Below are 24,022 nucleotides of genomic sequence, written 5' to 3'. Positions count from 1 at the left end.
CTCAACCTGCAATGGCCCACGGAGACCTCTCTTTCCCCCAGCCTGATGGAGCCTTTGGCCCACCACCACATTCTCCCACTCTCCCGCCAGGGTTCCGTATCCAAAGCCTCAGTGGTCGTCATCCAGCCTTGGACACGTTCTCACATCCGTTCCAATCGGTGGTGGGCAAATTGAACAAAGAGTACAGTTTGAAGCCCTCTGCCGCAACTTATGTCAAGGCCATACATGCGCTGCACACGAACGAGATACGTCTCCTGGCCAAAGGAGCAGCCAATATACAGCCACTCAGTTTAGAAGAGCGCCGCAGCTTTGTCAACGGAGTCAAGAATGGTCTTGCTTCCACCGAGGGCAAAGACTACATGGAGGAAGCTGCCATCGCCGCCGCGGACGGTTGTACAGCAATCAAGAACCTTTTCACCAAACTTGGCAAAGACCTCAAGGACATCGACGACAAGCTGGAAGCCACTGGGGAGAATGTGCCTCCGTTTGAACCCCTGATCAAGCCTCTTCAACGGGTGTGTACTAGCTCCTACACGACCTCCTCCTCTTCCCACCACCGATGTAGCTGACCTTCTGGGGTAGAAATATGACGAAATCGTCGACGATTGCAAGAAACTTGCGTCAAAAGTCAGTATCCAAGGCAAGAAATTCGACACATCCATCATCGCCTTTGCCGCCGCCGATGGCTTGGACAACAGCGTCAAACTGGCCAGAATTGAAAAATATATTGACGTAGGTTTTTACTTCTATACTCTTTTCTATGTTGTGAGGGGAGGACACCAATCTCTTCTATTTGTCCCCCCTGCGGCTGACGTGCTTCTGTTTAATATCGACAGGAAGCCACCCAACTCAGCTCGGACGCGGACGCCATCGTCGACGACTTGGACAAATTGCAAAAGGACTTTTCCAAACTCACAACCCGCTTCCGTGACTTCAGCAAGCAGCGACAACCGGGGTTTCACGCCAAAATCGAAACCGTGCAACAACAGCTCGACACCCTCGACAAGAAACTCAAGGATCTCAAGCTCCAATTGACGGTGGTGACGGCTTCGGCGGGAGTCGTGGGCACGCTTACCACGGGTCTAGCCGCCATCTTCGCGCCAGCATCGGCGTTTATACTGGTGAGTTTACAGTCCATCCAAAGGATGACTGGTCGTTTGAGGGTTCAGGTTCTCCTTATGCTAGAGAGAGTTTTCCCTTCCTATATAACTTCTGGATCCGACTTCGGACAAAATCAGTATGAGTTGGGGTCACAGTATTGTTCATCGCTGATATTTTGTGTCTACCATTTGCCACAGGCCAGCGGATTACTTGCGACGGCAGGGCTGGGTGTATATGCCGCCGTCCTTGCTGCTCAGATCGAAGGTGAGTGACACTGTGGATGAGTGACACTGTGCGTGAGCGATTTGCGTTCAAATGCAGCGGCCTACAGTTGTTTACTAGCTACTCCCAGTGGGTACTTTTGCTTCGTACCATGCAGCGTTGTTCCACACTGAAATGAGAAGTCTTGCAAGTTGCAACTGTGGACAAAAGTTGGTTTTTGCTTGACGCCTGGGACGTATCCAGCCGTACCTCGATGTTACGTTTTGGGTTGGAGGTTGGAGTCTCTACCAGATTCTCAGCTGAGCTGTATGCCAACTCCGGCGCGCAGAAATCGAAAGAGACAAAAAGACCGCCCTGACCAATCTCAACCAACTGACCGCCGCGGATGCCGCGTACCGAGAGGCCATGACCGCCTTGGTCCAACTGAGCCGGGACAGCGACGAGACTCTGGCTGCTAGCATCGAAATGGTGCCGAAGTTGTTGAAGAACGTCAGTACCGACGCCGAGGCGATTAAGGAATGGCTCGTCACAGCGGGAGATGATGCGGTATGTACTAAAATCAAATCTGTCAAGTTTCAAAATATCTTGCTTTTTTCGTTGGTTTGGCATGTGAGAAGCGATCAACCAAACCAAACCACTGCCGTACAACGTGCACCCTGTTATCATGGATCATTGCTGACCTATTTCATCTGCTGGTGCTGGTAGGCATTGCCGGAAGCCATGGGAACGGATCTGAAAGAAGCAGGTCAGATCTGTGAGTGATGTCCTTCTCTTTTTCATTTTTAAATTGCAATCCCATGCCCCCGCCGCCGCCAGCCCTCAAAAGAGGAAGTACTGTAAGTGGAGGAGGCCCAAACCAACAATGAATGACAATGGGGGCCCGGGTTGCTGGCGGAACTTCACCTACCTACCTTATTTATGAAGGGACCAATTATTCTATTGTACCTCGGTCGCTCTGATCTGATTGACTGACTTGTTTCCCAATTCTCTATGTCTGTGAAGATGATGCCATGAGCCATTATCTCGACGTCTTTGAGAGGAGGCTTTAATCGTGATCAAGGAAGACTCTCAAGAGCAGGCAGGCAGGAGGAGCACAGGTGGGGTTGGGTTGCTTCGAGGGAAATGCACACGGCATTATGAACCCAGCTTATGTTGCCGTGGATTTTGGGTGTTGGGAGAAAGTGTACGTGAAGTTACATCGCAAGTTGAGTCAATTGATGAAATGATGATAAGTCTGAAAAATCGCGTGTGTATCCTCTCCCCTTTATGTGCACAAGCAAAAGGTATGCCAGGGCAGCCATCATACAGTACGTCCAAATTCAGTCTTCTGGACAGGCTGGTCCCTACTGGCTCCTGAACCCTGACTCCAAGAATCTCTGTGATCACCGTCTCCGCAAGTCATCTTCCAAAACTTTTTCTGGTACCATCGGCATGATCAGCCTGCCAATGGCAACCAATCACCGTGTTTACTACAATTTTAACCAGATGCCATCCCGGGGAACATGGTCAGTGCCAAGGTGAAAGGGGACTCTCCATCTTCTGTTCATACTGTAGCTTAGACAGTCTCTGCACTGGGTGAGACGTGCCGAGGATCCTTGCGAACGAATTGCCGCTGACTCTGCCATATATCTCTGCAGGCTCGATGTGCTTGCTCAAAGGTCTGCTTTGCAGGAGACGGACGATGGTGTACGATAGTACGGTCATCATGGCCATTCCACGCATGAGAGTCTCGGGACCAGGAGGCTTAACACCTGATGTTGTGTTACAGGTGGTGTTGCCGTCGTCACGCTTTCTGAGAGGGGTTTTCACTGTGGTCATTGACTCTGCCGTGGTTCCCTGAAGCGTTCTCGGCTTGATGCGACTTGACTGAGCGCAAATTTTCAACTCGCCAGAACCAGGCTTGTCGACGTGCACAAATCAGATGGAAAGTAACAGAATGGACCGACTGTGCCACCCTCATTGGGGGAATCATCACACTGTGTCCACACTCCATAGATTCCTCCTGATCTGACACCACCTGGTTGGACGCCTTCAAGGAGCCACTGATCTTTTCCATCATAGTTGATAATGTAGCGCCATCGGACCTCTCTCCCTCCCGGGGCAAGACAGACCCTGCCTCGAACATGACGCCCCGGGCGTTGATTGGGTCTATATGATCGAGACATACCCGAGAAGAACAATGGGGGCAGATCGGTACATATTGGAAGAGAGGTGCGCAATTGTGGGTCAGCAGACATCCTGTCGTCCAGCTTGAGCTCGAGCTTGACCAAACCTTCACTGCGCTCAGGTTCTTCCACCAGGTTGGGCCCAGTGTCCAGCTGGCCATTCAGGAACATATTGAATCTTACGACTTCGCCATGATTGTAGTATGATGATATGCCTAGCCAGGTGCCGGTGACCCTTGCCCAGTCTGCAGGGGCATTCCGAACGGGCAGGGAGCGATGTGGGATGGAGAAGCTCAAGCCCTGAGCCATGGAGAGGGTACCCCTGGCGGCAATCTCGAAATTGCGAGCGATGAGGGTGAACACGCCTTCTAGCACATACCAGTCGACTTGTCCGCTCCCGTCTCGCTTTAGGGGCCCGTAGTCATTGTCGGGACGGTACCGACTGGTGTCGTACACTCTGCGACGAGCGTTACCGCAATTAGTCTCCTTGATGCGTTCTCTTTCCGTAATACCATATAGGACGTGGAGTCGACAGGCGGATTCCGGCCGGCTTGCCTGGATACCGCCGTTCCAGTTCCTCCCCATTGATCGCCAAAGTGGGAGGATCCTAGGATTCCGAGCGGTGATGTCGTCCGGGACAGTGAAGTCCACCATGGTGGGATTCTCAGAGTCATGGATCAGACGCTCCAATCCATCTTGGTATCGATCCACGTCGGTCAGGATCTGTAAGTTCAGCGACAGATGTCTGTCATCTTGGGCCGGGACAATGCCATTTGCGATCTCGCATGCCGTCGGGGCGAACTTGGCTGTGTCGATAATGGAGAGGATGGCGTCGAGATGATCGCTCAGACGAGCCTGCTCTGCGGCGATCCGCCATCGAGACCTGATGATCCACAGCGCCCGTAGTCTCTTCTGCAGTTCTTGGAGCCAATCCCACTCGATGCGGTCGCCCTTGCGGACCCTTTTCCGTCGAGGCATTGCCGACCACGCATCGTACGGGTCGTCGAAAATTTGTATGAACGCCGCCCTCCACAAAATCTGATTGCGCGGGCTGATAAATTCGTGGGCATCTTTGCAGGACAGCCCAAACTTCACGATGGATTCAGGATGGAGATATGATAGGATGTGGCTCAGTATTTCCTGGGGCAGACTGAGGATGTCCATTGCCGTGGTTGTATGATCTGTCTGTCAGCCACGTTTTGATCACAACATGAGAGCTGCGAAAAAGTCAAGTCGGCCAAAGCTAGGTACTGGAAGACAAGGAAGACAACAAAGAGTAAAGAGATAGAATAACGACGGAGGCGAGGAGGGTTAAATGAGGGATGAGACCCCTGGTGCCTGAGACACCCTGGGGGAGGGAGGCGGCGACATGAAGCGCCCTCATGGATCTGGATGCGGCGGGAGACGACAGACAGTCAATCGGGGCCATCAGTCAAGTTCAGCTTCAGCCCTACTTTCGCCCATCGCTGCCAGTGGCGGTCAATCAATGTCTATCAGATCAGCCACGTCCCCGCCCCCGCCTTTGCCTGGACTCTGACGCTCGAAGCTGAACTTGATCTGCCCAAGATGAAATAACAATACCTCCTAACAATGACAATGATCATCGTGAGCATTATGGCGGCGATTCCAGCTGTGCTGTGTACCTAAGTCTTAGCGAGGCGCAGGCAGTACATTGTCCCCCTCCGTAGGCGCCAGAGACAAGGACTTGAAGCTCTTTTATGTGCCTGGGCGAAGGCGTGACAGGCTGAAGTTCCCCCTGCAAAGCCCATAGTGCCCCCTCCTGAGGAAACGTGTAAGCCCCCTCGGCCTCCCTAAGCCTCACCAGCCCTCAATCTCCACAATCGCAGCCAGCAAGCGCAGGGCGTCAATGGCACAGAAGCCACCAAAAGTACGCCGTCTACCACCACAAGTGATCAATCTCACCCTTTCTAGACACATTATTGTCCTTGACATTCTTAGCAGCCGGTACTGGTCTTTCCACATCGATCCACCGAGGGCGTCGTCGTCCAACTAAGCGTCGACACTGCCTCACGCAGCTCAGCTCGCATTCCTCTGCTGTCAGGCGTGACATGCCTCATTCTTGTATGCATGTAAAGAGATATCGCCAATTCCGAGCCATTCCTTGATCCATATTTCCCGTCGTCGCACTATCGAGGCTTTGGTCCGGGTGCTACTCGGACAGTTTGATAGTACCGACGTCGAAAAAGAACAGCGACTATGCCGATGCGAGATCTGCTGAGAAAGAAAGAGAAGCTTGACAAGGCTACACCTGAGCAACAACAGCCACTACCCCAGGCGAGCGACTTCACCTTTCTCCGTACAGACACGCACACCGAAGAACAGATTGAGCCTCCCACTTTCGAAGCGGAGGAGGAAGAACCGGGCCCTAGGCCTCCCTCTTCTGAACCGAAAACACCCCCTGCGAACAGGCGATCATTTGGACTGTTTCGCAAGAGCGCCAGTCCCGCACGCTCCGACACTTCATCTCCGGAAAAGTCGAAGAAAGAACATAAAAGACTTTCTCGAAGGCTTCACTTGACTTCTCGAGATCGTTCCACCAGCGTGAACTCGGTCAATCTGCCACCAGATCTTCCGGACATTGAAGATGCATACACCGATTCGGGAGACGTTCAGGAGAAAGAAGCAAGATGGGAGAAACGTGCTACCATGTTAGCCAGCAGTGTACCTATTGCCCCTTCGGGGCCACCCACAGGAGGAGACTCGCAAGGCTTGGGTGTGGGATCGTCGCCTTCCCGTCCGCGCAGCCCCATTGCCGACCCAAACAGTGACGTGAATATACAAAAAGCCATCCAACTCCACGAAGCAGGCCAGCTTGAGGAGGCAACGGAGATGTTTCGGCAGCTTGCGGATCAAGGCAACGTCCTATCTCAAGTCTTGTACGGTCTGTCCCTTCGACATGGATGGGGTTGTCAACCCGATCCTGCTCGAGCGGTCACTTATCTGTCGGCGGCGGCGTCCAATTCTGCCACCATTGAAGCAGATGCCCTGAAAGCGGGCATGAAGAAAGGGGGCGCCGCCAAGGGGGAGCTAGTGCTGGCCATTTTCGAACTCGCCAACTGCTTCAGACATGGCTGGGGAGTTCCAGTGGACAAGGTTGCTGCACGGCACTACTATGAAACGGCAGCGAATCTGGGCGACACGGACGCCATGAATGAGGCTGCTTGGTGCTATCTTGAAGGATTTGGCGGCAAAAAGGACAAGGTAAGCCGAGCATCTTGACTAGTTATGTCATTTCCCGTCCATTGCACGGTAGATGCTGGCATCCCATCCACCAGCATTTGCCTTTGGATCTTCCTCACCTTCGATCACTGCCACAAGCACCAGGCGACCTTGCACGTGATGAGCGTCTACCGCAGGGGAGATGCCAGTTGAGCCGCATCGAGGGGAACACGACGTCTGCGGGCACGATCCTTGTGTAGCACAAAGCAAAATTCCACGCGGCCATATCGGGTGGTTTGACTTCCGTGTGCTGCATGGGCGTGAGCTTGTGTTTGACACCATTTGTTTGTGATTCAACACGGCCCCCAAATACACAAAATACCCAGATTACAGCATGCTCTCAATCGCTGCATCACTTTGGGCAGCAATGCAGGAGATACTCGCCCAGTCAGCGGCCGAGTTCTGTGGCCTCGAGACCTTGTCCCTTGCATTAGACCCTCAGCTGTCTCTGCCCTCTTCCCGCCAACCACATCGCCAGGATGCCATCTCGGAGAAAATAGAAATGTGACACTGACATATGTCCGGGGATACAGTTTAAAGCGGCACAACTTCTCAGACTGGCGGAACGCAACGGTTCAAAGACGCTGGGCAATAGTTGGTAAGTGGATTGGCTTGAATTGTGGTTTCCTTGTACTATTCCTAGATTTTGCTGCATTTTGATCGGGTCGAACATCGACCGTCGGTCGCTTCCTGAATATCTCGGGCCAAGAAATGCCTGATTGGCGGTGAGGCTCCGAAGGCTCTGGCTGCCCAGGTCTGTGGCCGCCACGCCAACCTGGCCTTACCTTCCACCACCATACTCGCTCCCTCTCTACACGCACAAGCACACACGACACATGTGGTCATTCATAGTTTCATTTCTCTGGTTGGGTCTCAGCTACCAAAGAAATCACGGTGGCTGGGGAATTCGGCGGTCGTGGTCGTCGCAAGGCCGCTGGCCGGAAACAGACTAGGTCGTCTCGAAGTGGAAATGGAGAAGCGGCTTCTTCGCTTGCCTACCTCGCTTAAGCTGAGCTTCTGAGAGCGTAACATGCCCCAAAGACATACTCTTGCTGACCCTTGGTCTATGTAACAGGATCTGGAAGGAGAAGTACGATCCACCGAAGTGAATCGAGGAAACCAGACCCCGGCACTGGCAGTGTCTTTCTCTTTTGACGCTTTTGACGATCCTCAAGACTGAAACCTTGGCTCTCATCCACCAATCAACCGTGGTCGAGCCGGCAGAAGGATTCAGAATATTCGAGTCCTCTTCAATCTGCCTACATAACAACTACTGAGGCTGTACCTTGACAGGCCACCGGGTAGAGGCAAGAGAACTTGTCCATCACTCACAACCATCCATCGGTCTTCATTCATTCTGATCATCCGGCTACGACAGAATTCCGGCGGCCGGCACATGCAGGTCCACATTTTATTCACACCACCCCGACGTAGGCATTCATGGTTGGACCTCCGAAACCAAGAGCATAGGCGGTGAAGGACCCAAAAGAAGCAATAACCTGTCTGTTGCAAAGTTGGAAGCTTGAAGTCTTGGAATCTTGGATTTACAGAACCTATGCTCCATGGCGACCCGATTGCAAATATGCAAAACTGGAACTCGGAGCGTGGGCACACCGTCTGTCTGTGCGTCGCGTCGTGGACACCGCTCCGTCCCGCCCGCTCCGTGCATGATACTACTAGTACTACCAATTCATCTATCCGGGCCGTTACCGGGCCTCAAATACCTCGACTCGAATTGTATCTCGACGACGTGCAAAATCCAAATATGGGGACGACATACCTAGGAAATAAATGGGTATTACTGTACAATGGCGGTGTGCGTGTGCATATGCATTCATTTCCCGTACAAAATATACCATGTCATAACATAACAGTATCCTGCTTATTCCCTCTCCGATCCATCGCACCATTCAGTGTATGGTGGCATACCTCCCCTTTTTCTCCAATCATCGTGTGTCGTAAGCGTCGTTGGTGATCTGCTGCCATATGGTTGCGCGAGCTCATTCATGCAATATCTCATCTCTGCAGTGGCATGTTTCTTTCTGACAATCTCTAAATTCCATCAAGATCTGTACTCATCATTGACATCATGCATCATTCATCATCGTAACCCACGTTACCCCCGGACCTCAGCAGAATCGCTTTCGTCCTTGATTTGTACTCCTACTACTGATACTCCCAACTCTTGACCATGCTAGCTCCTGGAAACCCCTCAGTCGTAGACCCGTTCATTCGACATGGTTTCGTACTCATCCATTTCCTTTCCTAAGTAAAGATTGCTGTCAAAAGGCCGTGACCATAGTCGTCATATCATTCATTCAAACCACAAAAGGATTTCGCAAAGACCACAAGTAAGGAAATTGTGCCCTGAAGCCGATCATCTTTCGCCAAGTGTGCGCAGAACGAAAGACCAATCTTTCAAAACAGCCCGCACTGAGAATGGCTAAGAAAAACTGAACTGAAATCGTTAGTCGTAATGTTTAATGTTTGTCCTCTGGTCCAGTACATTGTTGAGTTGGAGGAAAGCCCTTTCGGAATCAAGAAGCTGTTGGCGGGTGGGGAGATGTGTGTGGCTCCAATGCAAAGGCAATGGTATTCTCGACCTTATCCCACACGGGCAATCAACTCCCGGAAGTCTCGAAGGACCTGCTCCGGTACTCGATCAAGTAGTACGCTTCTTTCACGGGCTTTGCTGCTTATCCCGCTGCGCTTCTCCATCCCGTCGTTTTCCGCTTGCATCTGCGCATACAATTGCTGTAGTCGGGTCGGTTTCGGCTCCGCAACTGTTTCTTCCTCATTGTCGAAGGCACCGTCAGCATTCGCGATGTGATTGTAGGAAGCAGCCGATAGTGAAAATGCGCCGGCAACTCGTTGTTGACGTGATGGCGTGGTGAGATCCGCATGCAGGTTGCTCAGGGGATTCCCAGAGGGTGGTGGAGTCATCTGAGCCAGATCGGCTCGGGACATAGTGGATTGATAGTTGCTATGATCCAACGGCTGTGCAGGCCTAGTAGGCAAAACCTCGTGGGCTGCCTCTGGTCCTGACGCAAGGACGGCGTTCAGGACATTGCCAGCTTCAGCACGATAGTCGTCCGACAAAATTGGCATGTGGGAGGTGACGACGGCAGCGGATGAAGTCGCCGATGTAGTCTTGGATCCAGCTTGGGACACGATAAAAGCTCCGGCGAGTAGACACAAGTAAAAAGTGTTCCAGCTGAAGCCGGTATCATCCTTGGCATCTTGTAGTTTTGTGCCGTGAACAGATGGGGCGGCCTGTGTAGAAGAAGTCGGAGGCCGTGGGGTGGCCTGCCTCTGCAAATCGTCAGGTTCCTCCATCTTCAGGTCTTCGGTGTTGATAAGGCTGAATTCGTCTTCCCAATTATCGTCGATGTCCAGGGACCGGAAGCCGGCAAAGTCACCAGTCAGATTCTCCGGCCCATTAGCAGAGAAGCCACGTGTATTCTGTCGCTCGAGATCCTTGACGGTCTCTTTCAAGGCATTGTTCATGCGTCGAAGTTCGGCGGTATCGAGGGTCTTTGTGCGAATGGCCTCATCCCGGTCATATTGCAGCTGGCAGATGTATTGCTCGTATTGCTGGCGTTGATGCATCCATTGCTCTCTCTCGGCACGGAGGGTGCTCTCAAGGTGGGCAATTGTCTCTTCCAACTCTGCTTTTTGACCAGCGAAGAGCTTCTTCTCTTGCTCCAGCCTCTCGGTGTGGGTTTTCTTGCGTTGACGAGAGTCGAGTCTGATCAGAGGGATATATTAGTATTCGGGCAGATAGACCAAAGCAACTGGGGTTACTCACGCAGCTTGGCGGTTTCGCAGTAAACGCTTTTGTTGTTTGAGCTCCTTCTTCTGGTCTTCGTCGGTACATTGCATGATGAGCGAATCAATGTTTCCCAAGTTTCTGTCCTTCGGAATCTCGAATTTGGCGTTCTTCTTTCTCACGCCGTCGGATCTCTGTACCCACACGGGCGAGGTGGCCCTGTATCTGGGATGTCGCACAGCGTGTGCCGATTCAGCAGCTTCGGAGGAGGTGGTCGACGCCCACCCGCCCTGACTGGATTGAGGCGACATGGAGATGGCTGAAGCCGGTTCCTGCTGCTGGAAATTGGCGAAGTTGAATTGACCCGGGTTGCATTGGGCTTGCTGACTGAAAGGCCCTTGCACGGCTCCGAAGAATGGTGTCGGGGTGTTGTTCTCAGAGCGCGCAGAGAGGGCCCATGGTTGAGTTTGCACGAAGTCTGGCCCGCAGGTTGCAGAATTTCCTTGGCCAAGGAATTGGCCATGGGGGCTGGATAGAGGCACAGAGGACAGCGAGTAGTGTCGATTGGGAGGCATGACACTGAGGGGGCGTTCCTGCCACACATGTGGAGAGACGTAATCGTCTTCAACCTTGGTCACTATTGAAGAACGTCGAGGTTCTAGGGGAGCAGCCGCTGCCATGTCGGCTGGGGTGGAGGAATCAAGCACTCGCTCGTCCAGCACAGAGGCATCGTCTTCGGTGAGGGCCGGCTTGACGTCGTCGGGCCACTGAGGTTGACCGTACAGATAGTACGGTTGCTGCGAGTAATGCATCGCCATGGATGCAAGAGATATCGAAATAGCACCTGCTTGTTGTGTGCCCGCCGGTTAATGGATAAAAGGCGGTGAGCGAAGGTGGAGAAGAATGGCGGTGGTCGAAGTTTTTTCCGCCCGAGAAATGGCAGAGGCTTTTAGGTGCGATTGAGCGTGATAGTAGGTTGGGTGATCATCATGGAGATGAAATAGAGAAACCACAACAAGAGTATTGAGAAGACAAAGATCCGTTGACCAGATGAAGGTAAAATGGTCTGGCTAGGGAAGAAGAATGGGAGGCGCCGAAGCCGATTTAGTAGGTATTGAACGTGGGCCAAGTTGTAGGGCTGGATACAGTACCATACCGGACCCGAGTGGAGGCAGCAAAAACCAACATGAGAAACAAGAGCCCGAAGGACGACCCAAGGCCCCGTTTCCAGGTGGGCGGGCGAGTCGCAGAGGGATTCGGCGGGAGGTGGAAGAGGAGGATGGTCCAGAGGAGGTTGTGGCTGGTCGACCCGGAGGAGTAGCCAAGGAGGTGGAGAGACGGCGAGAAGGGGAAGCTGATTGATTGAGGGCCGCGGTGAGGTAGAGATCCTGATGGCCTGAATAATGATGCTTGATATGATTGACTGATTGCCCACTGGCAAGACCCGATGGGCGTGGGCAGGGAGAATGTGAGCGTGAAGAAAGTGTTTGGTGGCGCTGGTGGTGGTGGTAGTACTGTAGTAGAGAGGCCGTACTACTACTGCTAGGCGCAGGTGCAGGCGCAGTTGCAGTTGCAGTGGCAGATGCACAGAGTCTCAGTTCGGCAGTGAGAGCGGAAAAAGCAGCAACGATAGCGGGGGACAAGCATAACGACTGCAGAACCTGGAATAGCAGGATCAAAGGCGTCTTCATCACTGATTGATCAAACAAGATTCCGCCATTCTCCTCCCGATTATCCAGGTTTCTGCGGCTGCGCTGACGGTTGGTGGGCTGCAAACTGCCAGGTTGGGATTGGATGCTTTGCTCTGCTTTCCGGTTGCTTTCAGAGCCTGTCCGAAGTGCTTAGGATCCCTTCTCTCGCGCTCTCTTTCTCCTCCTCAATGTCCTTCTCGCGTATCGCCGGGCCCTCAACCTACCTCTGTTTCGTTCCTAGCTGTTTCCTCGTTTGCAGCTCCTTTTGGGCAGCAAACCCAAAATCCTTCCTGCTGGGCTGGTGACTGGCTGGGCGGGCGGCCACCGTGGTGTACCTTAAGTCAGGTCAGTTGAGTGGGTGCAGGCGAGCAGGCTCGGGGCCTGTAGCCTGCAGCCTGCAGCCTGCATCGAAGTTACTCAGCTATGCTTGCTCAACGCGTCCAGACTGGCTGCGCTGCTCTCGTCCAAGCGGCCACCTTTTATGCGACCACATCTTGAGTCGCATCATCCCCCCAACCCTTGGGCATCGGTCATCGTCACCCTCTCGAAGTTCATGCAAGAGTAGGTCAGAGGACACGCACAAAGACCTGGTGATTAAGGACTGGAAAGAAATGCATCTGATTGCACAAAAAGCTCTCCCGGACGAGCCAAACAAACAACTGACAACCCGCAAGCGATGGTTGATCAACAAATGCTAGGGGTGTGAACTCTCGATCTTGCGACCAGGGTGGTCTTTAGGGCCAGTTTTAGCTACGAGCCGTACCAGGGAGCAATGCTTGGACCACCGACTATCGTCCACCGCGATGGAGCTGGAGCCCACGAACGGCTCGGGCCTCTACCTAGCTCCCTGCTCATCCGTCCCTCTCCTTACCTGTCCAGGAATGACTCTGACTGTCCATGAAAGCAACCACACTTTGGAGTCTTCACCTAGCCACGAGCAATGGCCATACAATTTCTGCCCCTTCTCGCTTGACACTTCTCAATTACACACATTGCTTGCCTCATCTCTCAAACGCTGCCAATGCTACCATGGCCAATGTTCGGATCTAGATACCGCCTCTCGCCAAAATATAGTTCTGGCTCTTTTTCGTTGATTGTCGTGACCGTAGGATCGGTGGCACATCGTTCACATCTTGGTGTCATAATGTTGGATACGAAGCCACACTCCCTTCAAAGCCTCATACTCCAGGGCGCTTCATTGTTGCTCTCCACGGACGTTCAACTTCATCGAGGACGTTCGAGAAAGGACATTCGCTCACGATTCTGACCTCATCTTGACCGATTTCTCGCCGCCGCCTGAATGGCTTGCTTGAATGCTTGTTTCCCCCGAGGGCGCATCATAACCAGTCATTTAGATCTTACCCCGATGCTCTGAAACGTATCTAAACATCTCCTCGCTGCCCAAAGTGAGGCTCTTTCCTACTGCTACCGCCGAATATCTTCGGGGCTTTGGTTCGGCACGCTGTCATCATGTCTTACTCTGAACTTGGTAGCAAAGGAGAGCGGACGAGGTGATACTGGTCAATTCTCATGGCTTCATGAATTCATACACTTCTAGGCACAGATCAAGGGGGCAATTCCTTTCCTTTCCTGCGATTGCAAATGAAAACGAGCCCCGTGCCGCCTCATTCTCGCAGCATATTCTTGACTCCATACAGACTTCCATTATCCTTGCGCACAACCCTTTTGAACCATCACACTCACTGAAACCTGCATGCTCCATCACCGGGCTTTCAAATTTCCAGGGCTCAAATCTTGATGATGCGGTGGGGGTGAGGGATCACCTACAATCCAATGAAGTCTTGCTCTTGAGTGAAGTCTCCTGGGCCTTCCATGGGTTCCTCAACAGATCCGGGCGCGGGCGCGCTTGAATCCGGTCCATAATTCAGCTTATTCTTAACGGGGGAGCCCTCGAGAGTCATCGATCCACTTGACATCGCAGATCCATCGACCCGCCGGCGCACTCTCTGGCTGGACCGGACAACATGGGGAAGACGGCATCCGGTGTCGTTGCAACCACGCGTGCTCGCGAATTCGGGGCATTGCCGGAGATGACGGTAGCGGCATTGGGCACCTCGGTCACAATAGCCAGCATAAGCAAAATCATCGCACAAGGGCGCATCGGGATCCACAAGAGTATGAGCGTAGACGCAATTACCCCGATCGCATCGGCCGATTTGGAAGAACCTGCAGATTGGGGATCTTTCAGGCGAAGGAACATGGCTGAGGTCGCAAGTCTGGCCTAGTAAACAACGGACATTGTGCAAAACGGCAGGACAGAGGGCGAGTTTATTGTCGTCATGAAGACCAAGGCAGTTCAAACCATTCGGACACGATCCTGAAGCCCACTCGGTCAGTATGAGAAGGAAGTGAAGTACCTTACTAGGGCAGAGGAGTACCGGTCGAGCTGTATCGCGAGCAAAGGTGCGTCGAGGTCAGACGACTGCGGTCATCAGTCAGTATCAAGCAAGAGGATCCCGAGACGTTTCGCTCATGAATTTTACAAACCCTGTATGGCTATTTCGCTTTCGTTCCTGAGTTCGATGCAGTTGTGTCGGGCTGCCAGCTGGGATGACAGGGATGGTCTTGTTGGGTTGAGGTGTGCATCGAGCAAGAGCTATAATGACTTGAGATTGTTCAGTTTGTTTCAAGGATGTTGACTTACTGCGAATGGGGCTAAGCGCGTTCGGTCTCTCAGAAGTGGTGGAAGGACCGACAAATGGCACATTTGGTGCAGGGAGCAGAGCGCCTTGTGAAGATGCGTTACTCGTACTCGCCGGGCCGTTGGTGGAGCTAGAGATGTCAGTCTTCAAGGCCTTTTCTGGCTTCCTCAATTCCTGCTGTGGCTCCACTGCCTGATTTCTCTGGATGAGATTGGCCGCTTCCTGGTAGCTGGCGGATCTGGTCTGTCTGACAGCAGCCAGCGTATATGGGCGCGGGTAAGGGGATTGGGGCTGCCGCGAATGTTGTGTACGCTTGCGACGTAAGGCTGGGGTTGAATGTTGTAAAGTCGGGGAGCTGTCAGTAGCTGGTGTATCAACTGCCTTATCCTGAACAATCTCCTCAACAGCCTCGCGACGGACTAAGTGCGGTTAGCTATCCATCTGTCCAAACTAGAACCTCAGCAACAAACGTTTGAGGCGCTTGACGTTGTTAATCAAGTCTTTGTCAGCCATGGTGATAGACCTCTGTATCAATATGTTTTATGCCAGCAATAGCCAAAACTACGACCTATGCTTATTGGTACGAGTTGTCATGTAATAGTTAGGATACAAAACTGTGAAGTCGATGGATGTTCGCGAGTGTATCAAAGACGAAATGGATGGGCAACAAGGCTGTGACTTCTCCACATTGGCACAGGATAAAACGCGACAAGGCTGCACTAACACTAACGGCGACACTTTCTGGATGTGGCATGTTTGCCGATGCTAGTGCTACGCTCCTTTCGCTCAAAATTGAAGCTTAACAATGGAGCTTTCGGATACAGTGGACAGTCAATTGGTGTGCAAGTGCGACAACAGAGGCAGAATACTTGATGCTATGCCTCTGATCTGTGTCGTCTGAACAATCCTACAAATCCTGAGGCGCCTGAGGGCGTTGCTCATCCCCCCAACATGCTTCAACCAAGGATACCGCTGCGCTCTCTGTGCAGGAAATGCCAATCCTCCACGCCCTTCCTCCGTCGCTCGTATGCGCAAGTCATCGATCCCGTACACCCTAGTGCATCCGTGCTAGATGCAGCCCATACAGGCCTCCAGTCAGCCGAGTCGCAAGACAGGGTTGCACCACCGAAAGGAGAGGTACGACTTCGACGGTACACTCCACGAACTCCCGGTATCCGTCATTTGGTCAGACCGGTCAATGACCATCTATGGAAAGGCCGGCCGTGGTTCGACCTGACTTTTCCGAAAAAGGGCCATGGAAAGGGTGGCCGCAATAATACCGGGCATGTTGTCGTTCGGCATCGTGGTGGTGGTCATAAGAGAAGAATCCGCATGGTGGACTTTGCCAGGCGGAAAGGCGGCAAGCATATCGTCGAGCGGATAGAGCACGACCCGGGTCGAACGGCTCATATTGCCCTGGTGAAAAATGTCAACGATGGGACACGGTCGTATATTCTGGCCGCTGAAGGATTGCGGCCCGGTGATGTCGTTGAAAGTTATCGGTCTGGTCTTCCTGAATCGTTGATCCAGGAGATGGGCGGACAGATGGACCAGGGTGTTATTGCGACCAAAACCGCCCACAAAGGCAACTGCTTGAAACTCGGTATGATCCCCATTGGCACACCGATTTTCAACATTGCTCCGACACGCGACTCGATTGGGAAGATCTGTCGGAGCGCAGGAACGCACGGGATTATAATAGGAAAGGGTGAAGATACTGTCCAGAAGGAGATGATCAAACTCATTGGAGACAGCGGGAATACCGACATGTCGTCGTTGAGCCCGGATCAGTTGAGGAAGTTCGAAAAAGCTGCCAATTATGTCACGGTCCGGCTCTCAAGTGGTGAGGTTCGACTTATTGACAAAGAGGCGGTTGCAACCATTGGTGTGGCAAGCAACATCAATTTCAAGTACACCTCGCTCGGAAAGGCTGGACGTGCACGATGGCTGAATATTCGACCAACCGTTCGTGGTCTTGCCATGAACGCAGCCGATCATCCTCACGGTGGTGGTCGAGGTAAATCCAAGGGTGACCGCATTCCTGTCAGTCCTTGGGGTGTTCCGGTAAGTGATGATTTCGGCCGTATTCTTGGATATGTATACGATTTGCTAACCATGTCCCAGGCCAAATCCGGCTACAAGACCAGACCGAAGAACAAGGTCAATCCTTTGGTTATCACGCAACGGCCTAGAAACCAAGGCAGACGTCGCAGAGGATACGCTTAGATTAGAATATGTATCAATACTATGAGCCTAATCCGGTCGACGGCGGTGACAGGTCTTCTTTTCATGGAACAATTGCGCAAGGCGCATTTCCTTTCTGTTCTCTAATGCGCCAATCGACTTTTCCTAGCCGACATGGCCGTAATGTCTCGTCCCAGATCTGCTCATGCGCTGTGGACCAGGTATTTGCTTGACCATCTCTTGACATTGTGATAGGTTGGAGAACAACGTGCACACGATCTCGAGAAGGATACACTGACCCTGATGGAGGTGCATCCAGTTCAACTAGGGTTAAAGTAGGGGTGAGATGTCAGCTTCCTTGAGTTGACTGGCGAGGAGCTTTCCCTGACGAGGGTGGGTGCGAAACCGTGCCAGTGGCGAGCAGTGTTTGGCCGAGGAAGTGTGCTGACACTTGTATCCGGTATTTGGAATTCAGCACTCCGCAGCGCGTACAAGGTTCAGTTCCATCAGGCCGGATGATCAGCTGTCAGTCGAACACAATGCCACGAGCTACTTCGAGCCGCGGGGTGACGAGATCAGATTCGTCCGTCTGTACATCCCTGCTAACCCGTCCGCGATGAGTGGTTCATGCATCATTGACTTTGGATCTTTGCCGTACAATAAGGATCGACAGAGAGGAGGGACTTTCGGCATGACCAGACTACTAATATGAATCATCTCCTTTGAGGGTTCATTCTTGACCCCTCGCTGGGCAAACATTTACTGTACGCTGTTATCAACATGGAGATCTCTAACAATGCCGAGCGCCAGCAAAAGCTCGAGGACAGACATTACATTCGCTACGATGATCCTCGGGTGACATCTCGACCGGAGGGCGAAGAGGAAGATATCAAAGCGGTGGCCGACATGGTCAATGAGATTCAAAAGGCGCCATGGAATTCTCACAGGCACTGCTACACAGGTTGGTCAGACAATCGAATCAGTGCAAATGGCTGCCATACTCACTGCGCAGGGACCCACGCAAGAACGCAAGGCATTGTGAAGGGTACACTGAGTACAGGCCAAATCTCCCCGCTCACCTCAAGCAGAGCATGTTCGCGGAAGAAAGAGAATGGCCGGTTCTGTGCAGATACAGCAGCGAGCCCGGTGACCCAGGCTTAGACGTGAGAGGACAGAGCGTCCGTACATACGTGGATGCCACGCTGACGCAGAATACCTTAACACAGGATCGAATTCCTCAACCCCGAGGATTCGCCATGAAAGTCTTTGATGTCCACGGCGAGCACTTTGACGCTGGGAAAGGCCTTCACCTTTCGACCCAGGACATTGAGTTCAACTCCACTCCAGCACTTGACCTGGCCGACGCGAAGACGACGCGAGAGATCATCGACCTTCGAATCAAGTTCGGGAACAACCAGGCTGAACTTTACAAGCAGTTGGATGCCAGAAAGGACACGGAGCTGCAGAAAGCCCGAGATGCCGTTCGCAATACCCATCTCGAGTCGACCGGGCAACACTCGCAGACAGCCTAGCGTTATGGTGACTATGTGATCAAGTATTGTCTCGTGCCCAACACCGAAATCCAAAGGAGACTGTATGACGAAACTGTCAAGCCTGTCGACGGCTCAGATATTCTGCATAGGTGGCTGCAGAACTTCCACCGTGAGCATGATGCCGAGTATTTGTTTCAGGTGCAATTGTGTGAGAATCTCGAGGACCAGCCTGTTGAGTATGCTGGCAAAGTATGGGATCCCGAAAAATGTAAGTTCGGACATCGATGGAGTGCCGCCGGCCGTGTCGTCTTGCTGAGCTCGCTGACCGTGTACCATGAACGCTTTTAGACCCCTGGCAGACGGTTGCGCGTCTTACAATCCCCAAGCAGGACAGCTTCAACTACGCATTGAAGTGTTTCTGGGAGGACAGGCTTAGGGTTGACCCGTGGCTGGGACTCAAGAGTCTGGAGCCTTTAGGTGGGCCGAACCGGCTCCGGAAGGTGGTGTATCCGGCAAGCAGTGCGCTGAGGAGGAAGATGAATGCTACGACCGAGTTTCATATCAAGAGTCTGGATGAACTGCCTGCTCATTGAGCCTGTGCGCCGGATGTGCATTGGCATAGGCATAAATCGGGTATCGGTTGTAACTCACATTACAGTAGTCCCTATCCTACAACGTTTTAGTTCACCCACCGCAAGGAAACCCATTATTATGTGTAAGCGTAGTAGGGCAGAAGAGGCGTTCAGTAAGGGCACCTTCGACAGCCTGTTTAATATCGCAACAAGGACTATGGGTAGAATCGATCTGGAACTACTAGTGTATTGGTCTAAATGGTCCTTCCTGGGACGAGGCTGACCAATCATAGCACCGTCTTGGCAGCCTGGCCCGGTTTCTCATCCGCAACTACCAGGTAGGAACCATACTTGAGGATATTTTACCGTGCGGCACGACAATAAATAAGTGACTACTTCGATATTCTGGTGCTTTGCCTGCATCCATCTCTCACCACCCGCCTGGTCCGCAATGCCGAAGAACAAAAAGGCCAAGACGAAACACTACCCGTCCAAGAACTCCGCCGAGCTCAGCCAGGCCGAGATCTGGGATGACTCGGCCTTGATCAGGTCTTGGAACGACGCTGTTGCAGAGTATGAGGTATGTCCACCTACACTTTTACAACCCTTTCCTCTGGTGTAAGGCAGTGATAAATCGATATGTTGGAGCGCACACAAACAAAACTCCGTTTCGACGGTCTTCCGCTCGTCTATCTCGTCTTGGACAAGCCTAAACCCCGAAAAGAGATTTATGTTCCGCAACCTACATGTACCCTTAAATTTATCTAACATGTGACATCTCTGTTTTGTGCGCAGTACTATCACAGCATTCACGCCCGCGGCGAAGACGTCGAAGAGATCCTGCGCAAGGCTGAAATGGATGAACTCGCCGAAAACGGAACCGGCGCTCTCTCCACCGAGTGGCAACAAGTCAACAGTGGTCAGACAGACCTTGAATCCGATGCGAGACCTATCAGTGGCTCTACAGCAGTGGCTGCTGGGGCTACAGCTGCAGGCAGGGCAAGCCCAGAGTCTCAGGAGGACGGGGAAATCGAGGACGGCGAGCTTGAAGACGACCTCGAAGCGGCCAGGGAAGCGTTATCTCGCAAAGGTAAGGAGAATCTTAGCCCCGTGCTTCTGCTCTGCTCTGGGGCTTGCCTCCCCAGAAATCCCTTCCGTTTTCATGTGGGTGATGGGATGGGCTAATTAGGACGACCTTTTCTCTCAAGTAGTCCTTCAAACCGAACTGTCTGCTCCACAAGTACCTGCAGAGACCCCAGCGGAGCAGGAGATATCTCAACATGTCGCAGAAAACATGGCATCTCAGGTGCCGTCGAGTTCGGCGAACAAGCCAAAACCCATGATAGGACCCAGTTTGCCCCCTGCGGCTGTCGAAGGTACGTTTGTCTTGTCCCCATGTCTATGCATCCTAAACCGCGTCTCGAGATTATGGTGGGCGTGATCGGATATGTTTTCCTCAGAGCGAAATCCCGGGGCGTGGTTGGCTTCACAGCGACAGACCCTTTCTCGTCCTCACCCTGATGCAATTGAATGCTCCCCATTATAATTCGGATACTCTGCCTTTACCGTTTGCCGTGCTAGCTCCCTGGCCACAACTTGAAGTCCCATCCGACCTGACAAAAACTGACTCTCCCTGTTCCATAGCTCCAGGTCCTTCCGCAGAGCAGACCCTTGAAAACATCAAAATGGCATATTACTGGGCCGGATACTACTCAGGCCTATATGACGGACAACGACAGGCTCAAGCGTCGGCGCCGCCACCACCACCACCTCAGCCGTAGACTCCACCTCAGTCTTGTTGTCCGAGGATTATGGCGAACGTCTACATGCCCACGAATTGCTGTGCTTTCATATCGAAGGGCCTCTCTTTGTGCCCATAACACCACTGAGCAACGTGAAGCTTCCCTGGTGGAAGGAGGACGACCAATGAATGACCGCAGAATCTGATTACCTGAAGCAAAATGCCCTCGAAGCGCTGTACAGTGTCGAGCCACCGCAACATTCTACAGGATTGCCAGGAGCCAACAGCCCTATCATATCACCACTGAAGAGGGACCCTTTCAGCCTCACTCCAACCTGCTCTCCGAGGTGAAGTCATCCAGCTCAATGCAGTCACATCACCAATTCAAATGAGGTGTGTACCTTATGCAATGAGCAACTCCACTCCGTCTCATATTCAGGAATCTTTCTGTTCCCTTCCCTCCTACAGTCCGGGAAGAAAGACGCACATATCTCCCACGCATGCGCATATACTGACGACAGAGTTGGTTGTATCCAGAATATGCCAGGCCTTCGCAACTAGAAGCGCAACAGGCATCGCTCCTAAACAGACATTGAAAGCACTCGAAGATGATCTGTGAGATACCCGCACATATCACACCCGTGCACGTGTCTTTCCCTATCTGTCTCACCATCACCCATTGCCCATCCGAACTCCGTTGTCAGCCATTTCGATCTGATTCTGTCCGATCAAGCTGGCTCTGGCGCTGCTTATCCTCTGAAGTGAAGGCTGAGGAAATGTCCTCCAGCCTAGACACAAATTCACGATTGTCCACGTTAAACAGCACGCATATCCTGTTCGGCGAGGCCGGGTGTTGCTGGTTGCAGTTTGCCGGTCCTAAGGCCACATGACAGGAGCGTTAAAGTCAGTTGCTGCACGGTCAGATCATGTCTTGATATCATAGTGAGGCAACTTGGAGGCCACGCACTGCCCGGTCAATGCAAGTGCCAATGCAGAACTTTTCTGAGTACAGGGACTGGTAGATTATGCACTGGCAGTGGAAGTGACTTTCCTGGATTAAAGTTCCCACCACAAACTTGAAGACGCCTCACACACTGGGGATATTGGAAATTTGACTGATTCAAGGACTGGGACGCAAAGCCGTAACGGTTATCAAGCGCTCGTTGTCTTTGTGATGTGCCGAGTGATACAAGATTACAGTGATCACTTGAACGTGCTATTGTCCTAGAGTGGCCCAGTCTGTTCATCCATTTCAGCAATGCTGCTGTGTGCGTACTGCATGTCATGGTACCAAGCGCCTGGCGAATGCTAAGCATATATCTCCCTCCCTGGTCTCGCCGTACTAGTAGTTCGTCCATCCTTCGCTTTACAGAGCTCATGGTTCAATCGACAAGCTTGCAGATCAGATACGCGCATGCTTCCGTCAACTGACTTAAGACGACAACCAAGATCAATCAACGGCGATCTGATAACAGACATAAGCTGAGTAATCCGCCTGGTCGCCACCTGCTATCACATCCACAGCACCCAAGCCTTCGTCTTTCTGCAGTCGTCCTTTGCTATCCTTTCCGAACGCGTTGCCGGCCAGATAACCATACTCTGCATCGAGCACTTGCCGGACTTTCTTCTCGCGCTTCGAATCGGTCTATGTCCCAGTGTTAGCAGCGAAATTCCACATCATCAGCAGTGGTAAACTAAGTCTTACCTTGATCAGAACCGCCACAAAATCCAAAGGCAAGCCATACCTCAGGACCGTCTCGACAAACACCCTGAGTACAACCACATGAACTAAGCACATGACGCCCTCGCTCCAGCCTGTCCGGCCCAGGCGGAGCGTCTCACCCCAGACCCTCTTCTCCTCTGCCTCGACTCGCTTCAACTCTTTTTCTTCCTCTTCCTTTCCGCCTTCTTTATATTTGTAATCCCGCGGCACCCACTTCCTTTCTCGGGCTTTATGCACAAACTCATGTGCGTATTTTCTAAACAGTGTGACTGCGTATAACGTGTATTCATCATCCGAGGCCACGAACTGAGCGGAGCGAGGAACGACCATGGGTGCAAGGGTTTCGTATGAGCGCATAAAGTCCTTGACACCAGAGTTGGGAACCGCCACCAAATGTGTCTCTAGGTGTTCCGAGTTTTGAACGAGAATATCCGGCGAGACAATGCTCAAAAGGGATTTGGTTGAGAGATTGCCGGTCTGTTTCCGGATGAGACTTTGAAGATTGGTGCGGATCGAGTTGTACTGGTTGTATTTGGAACGAACATCATTGTCGATCGAGTTGACTTCCTAATGGGGTACGGGTTAGGGACCAGCAACAATTGGAAATGTAGCCCCTACATACCTTGGTCAAAAGGTCAATTAGTTCAGACAGTGGTCTGTCGGCTCGATATTTGACTTTGTTCCAGGAGAAACTCCTTAGGTACTGGTCAAGAGGTTCTGATATCGCCCAGCAGGTTAGCAATTAAGCTTGAGCGCAATACAACGCCAGTGCACGCCTGTAAACATACTGTCGTTGACGTTCTTGTGCATTGCAATCTTCTCTTCATCGCCATCCAGAATGTTTCTCAGCGTGTCTCCAACCTTGCTCACGACCGAGTTGCAGAGGCCCTCCAGTTTCGCCAATTCCTCCGACTGTTGTAGTAAGCCGTCGAGCGTTCCGACCTTGAACTCCGGCACGTGAAAGGGAAGAACCTCGCCATTTGACGAGTTCACTGTTTTCTGTATGGACTCGAATGCATCTTCTTTGTGGCCGGAGGGGGCTATGGAGGAGGGGACTGAGACGGCAAGGTATTTGGTGGCCATGTTGTAGGGTCGTTGCGGTTAAGAATGACGGTTGGACTAGTAGTAACGAGGGCTTGTCCGGCGACAAGAGATACGCTCATGCACTCAAGGCATAACTAGTCGGTCCGGAATCTTTACAATGGGTCGCCTTCCACCTCGATACTATCAAATCGAATGTCAGAGATACACTAGGTGCTAGACTGTAGTAGTGACCTGGATACTGGTGTCCAGAGCTGCGCTGGCGGGAACCGGCGACGACCTCACAAGGCTCCGGCTGGAAGCTGCGTATGCCAAGCTGAGGCTGTTCACCTTTGACCACTTGGGCAGAGTCAATGCCGCTTTATCGTTCGCTCTTCCATGTGCTGCGGGTGTTTAAAGAAGCGAGTAGTTACCGCC

General features: G+C 52.4%; 9 protein-coding genes across 11 annotated transcripts; 5 read left to right on the top strand and 4 right to left on the bottom strand.

Annotated features, from left to right (window-relative positions):
* Nucleotides 1-11: 11 nt before the first annotated feature.
* HMPREF1120_04270 (uncharacterized protein) lies at nt 12-2,085 on the top strand (the record flags this gene model as incomplete). The annotated part of the gene is made up of 6 exons (XM_009158390.1): nt 12-515; nt 583-732; nt 837-1,121; nt 1,299-1,365; nt 1,652-1,869; nt 2,029-2,085. The coding sequence occupies 6 exons, from the start codon at nt 12-14 to the stop codon at nt 2,083-2,085; spliced, it is 1,281 nt and encodes a 426-aa protein (XP_009156638.1).
* On the bottom strand, nt 1,261-5,219 carry HMPREF1120_04269 (uncharacterized protein). Its single transcript, XM_009158389.1, has 2 exons — nt 2,235-5,219; nt 1,261-2,055 (listed from the first exon to the last, which is right to left on the bottom strand). The coding sequence occupies exon 1, from the start codon at nt 4,650-4,652 to the stop codon at nt 3,204-3,206; it is 1,449 nt and encodes a 482-aa protein (XP_009156637.1). The 5' UTR covers nt 4,653-5,219; the 3' UTR covers nt 1,261-2,055; nt 2,235-3,203.
* On the top strand, nt 4,861-8,625 carry HMPREF1120_04268 (uncharacterized protein). Its single transcript, XM_009158388.1, has 3 exons — nt 4,861-6,710; nt 7,262-7,326; nt 7,804-8,625. The coding sequence occupies exons 1-3, from the start codon at nt 5,706-5,708 to the stop codon at nt 7,835-7,837; spliced, it is 1,104 nt and encodes a 367-aa protein (XP_009156636.1). The 5' UTR covers nt 4,861-5,705; the 3' UTR covers nt 7,838-8,625.
* Nucleotides 8,498-12,878, bottom strand: HMPREF1120_04267 (uncharacterized protein). Its single transcript, XM_009158387.1, has 2 exons — nt 10,537-12,878; nt 8,498-10,476 (listed from the first exon to the last, which is right to left on the bottom strand). The coding sequence occupies exons 1-2, from the start codon at nt 11,313-11,315 to the stop codon at nt 9,333-9,335; spliced, it is 1,923 nt and encodes a 640-aa protein (XP_009156635.1). The 5' UTR covers nt 11,316-12,878; the 3' UTR covers nt 8,498-9,332.
* Nucleotides 12,879-13,695: 817 nt separating this feature from the next.
* Nucleotides 13,696-15,501, bottom strand: HMPREF1120_04266 (uncharacterized protein). Its single transcript, XM_009158386.1, has 5 exons — nt 15,322-15,501; nt 14,854-15,270; nt 14,697-14,805; nt 14,588-14,631; nt 13,696-14,526 (listed from the first exon to the last, which is right to left on the bottom strand). Exons 1-5 carry the CDS (start codon nt 15,362-15,364, stop codon nt 13,973-13,975), a joined length of 1,167 nt encoding a protein of 388 aa, XP_009156634.1. The 5' UTR covers nt 15,365-15,501; the 3' UTR covers nt 13,696-13,972.
* Nucleotides 15,502-15,664: 163 nt separating this feature from the next.
* HMPREF1120_04265 (50S ribosomal protein L2) lies at nt 15,665-17,149 on the top strand. Its single transcript, XM_009158385.1, has 2 exons — nt 15,665-16,915; nt 16,976-17,149. Exons 1-2 carry the CDS (start codon nt 15,803-15,805, stop codon nt 17,075-17,077), a joined length of 1,215 nt encoding a protein of 404 aa, XP_009156633.1. The 5' UTR covers nt 15,665-15,802; the 3' UTR covers nt 17,078-17,149.
* A 365-nt stretch (nt 17,150-17,514) lies between these two features.
* Nucleotides 17,515-19,232, top strand: HMPREF1120_04264 (the record flags this gene model as incomplete). Of its 2 annotated transcripts, XM_009158384.1 has the most annotated exons (4): nt 17,515-17,996; nt 18,048-18,198; nt 18,262-18,796; nt 18,877-19,232. In XM_009158384.1, 3 exons carry the CDS (start codon nt 17,968-17,970, stop codon nt 18,565-18,567), a joined length of 486 nt encoding a protein of 161 aa, XP_009156632.1. The 2 variants fall into 2 exon arrangements, with proteins under 2 accessions (XP_009156632.1, XP_009156631.1); XM_009158383.1 differs by lacking the exon at nt 18,877-19,232 and having other exon boundaries at nt 17,816-18,000; nt 18,262-18,567.
* Nucleotides 19,233-19,470: 238 nt separating this feature from the next.
* Nucleotides 19,471-22,315, top strand: HMPREF1120_04263. Of its 2 annotated transcripts, none has more exons than XM_009158382.1 (5): nt 19,471-19,680; nt 19,896-20,190; nt 20,312-20,476; nt 20,745-21,234; nt 21,379-22,315. In XM_009158382.1, the coding sequence occupies exons 1-4, from the start codon at nt 19,552-19,554 to the stop codon at nt 20,879-20,881; spliced, it is 726 nt and encodes a 241-aa protein (XP_009156630.1). In that variant the 5' UTR covers nt 19,471-19,551; the 3' UTR covers nt 20,882-21,234; nt 21,379-22,315. The 2 variants fall into 2 exon arrangements, with proteins under 2 accessions (XP_009156630.1, XP_009156629.1); XM_009158381.1 differs by having other exon boundaries at nt 20,309-20,476.
* On the bottom strand, nt 21,988-23,912 carry HMPREF1120_04262 (V-type H+-transporting ATPase subunit C). Its single transcript, XM_009158380.1, has 4 exons — nt 23,353-23,912; nt 23,187-23,281; nt 22,547-23,131; nt 21,988-22,486 (listed from the first exon to the last, which is right to left on the bottom strand). Exons 1-4 carry the CDS (start codon nt 23,645-23,647, stop codon nt 22,292-22,294), a joined length of 1,170 nt encoding a protein of 389 aa, XP_009156628.1. The 5' UTR covers nt 23,648-23,912; the 3' UTR covers nt 21,988-22,291.
* Between the last annotated feature and the right edge of the window lie 110 nt (nt 23,913-24,022).

This window comes from Exophiala dermatitidis, assembly GCF_000230625.1.
Source record: "Exophiala dermatitidis NIH/UT8656 unplaced genomic scaffold supercont1.3, whole genome shotgun sequence".
Taxonomy (NCBI): domain Eukaryota; kingdom Fungi; phylum Ascomycota; class Eurotiomycetes; order Chaetothyriales; family Herpotrichiellaceae; genus Exophiala; species Exophiala dermatitidis.
The sequence above is the reverse complement of the archived record's forward strand: the minus strand, read 5'-3'. Positions and strand labels throughout refer to the sequence as shown.

Bases quoted from the DNA above. Each gene is read 5' to 3' on its own strand.
- HMPREF1120_04269 (XM_009158389.1), bottom strand. From the start codon at position 4,652: ATGGACATCCTCAGTCTGCCCCAGGAAATACTGAGCCACATCCTATCA.
- HMPREF1120_04268 (XM_009158388.1), top strand. From the start codon at position 5,706: ATGCCGATGCGAGATCTGCTGAGAAAGAAAGAGAAGCTTGACAAGGCT. The intron at 6,711-7,261 runs GTAAGCCGAGCA...CCGGGGATACAG, and splicing joins TTGGCGGCAAAAAGGACAAG to TTTAAAGCGGCACAACTTCT. The intron at 7,327-7,803 runs GTAAGTGGATTG...TCTATGTAACAG, and splicing joins AAGACGCTGGGCAATAGTTG to GATCTGGAAGGAGAAGTACG.
- HMPREF1120_04267 (XM_009158387.1), bottom strand. From the start codon at position 11,315: ATGGCGATGCATTACTCGCAGCAACCGTACTATCTGTACGGTCAACCT. The intron at 10,477-10,536 runs GTGAGTAACCCC...CCCTCTGATCAG, and splicing joins CTGCGAAACCGCCAAGCTGC to ACTCGACTCTCGTCAACGCA.
- HMPREF1120_04266 (XM_009158386.1), bottom strand. From the start codon at position 15,364: ATGGCTGACAAAGACTTGATTAACAACGTCAAGCGCCTCAAAC. The intron at 14,806-14,853 runs GTAAGTCAACAT...AAGTCATTATAG, and splicing joins CGCGCTTAGCCCCATTCGCA to CTCTTGCTCGATGCACACCT. The intron at 14,632-14,696 runs GTTTGTAAAATT...TGATGACCGCAG, and splicing joins AAGCGAAATAGCCATACAGG to TCGTCTGACCTCGACGCACC.
- HMPREF1120_04265 (XM_009158385.1), top strand. From the start codon at position 15,803: ATGCTTCAACCAAGGATACCGCTGCGCTCTCTGTGCAGGAAATGCCAA. The intron at 16,916-16,975 runs GTAAGTGATGAT...ACCATGTCCCAG, and splicing joins TCAGTCCTTGGGGTGTTCCG to GCCAAATCCGGCTACAAGAC.
- HMPREF1120_04263 (XM_009158381.1), top strand. From the start codon at position 19,552: ATGCCGAAGAACAAAAAGGCCAAGACGAAACACTACCCGTCCAAGAAC. The intron at 20,191-20,308 runs GTAAGGAGAATC...TTTTCTCTCAAG, and splicing joins GGAAGCGTTATCTCGCAAAG to TAGTCCTTCAAACCGAACTG. The intron at 20,477-20,744 runs GTACGTTTGTCT...CCTGTTCCATAG, and splicing joins GCCCCCTGCGGCTGTCGAAG to CTCCAGGTCCTTCCGCAGAG.
- HMPREF1120_04262 (XM_009158380.1), bottom strand. From the start codon at position 23,647: ATGGCCACCAAATACCTTGCCGTCTCAGTCCCCTCCTCCATAGCCCCC. The intron at 23,282-23,352 runs GTATGTTTACAG...GGGCGATATCAG, and splicing joins GCACAAGAACGTCAACGACA to AACCTCTTGACCAGTACCTA. The intron at 22,487-22,546 runs GTAAGACTTAGT...ACTGGGACATAG, and splicing joins TTGTGGCGGTTCTGATCAAG to ACCGATTCGAAGCGCGAGAA.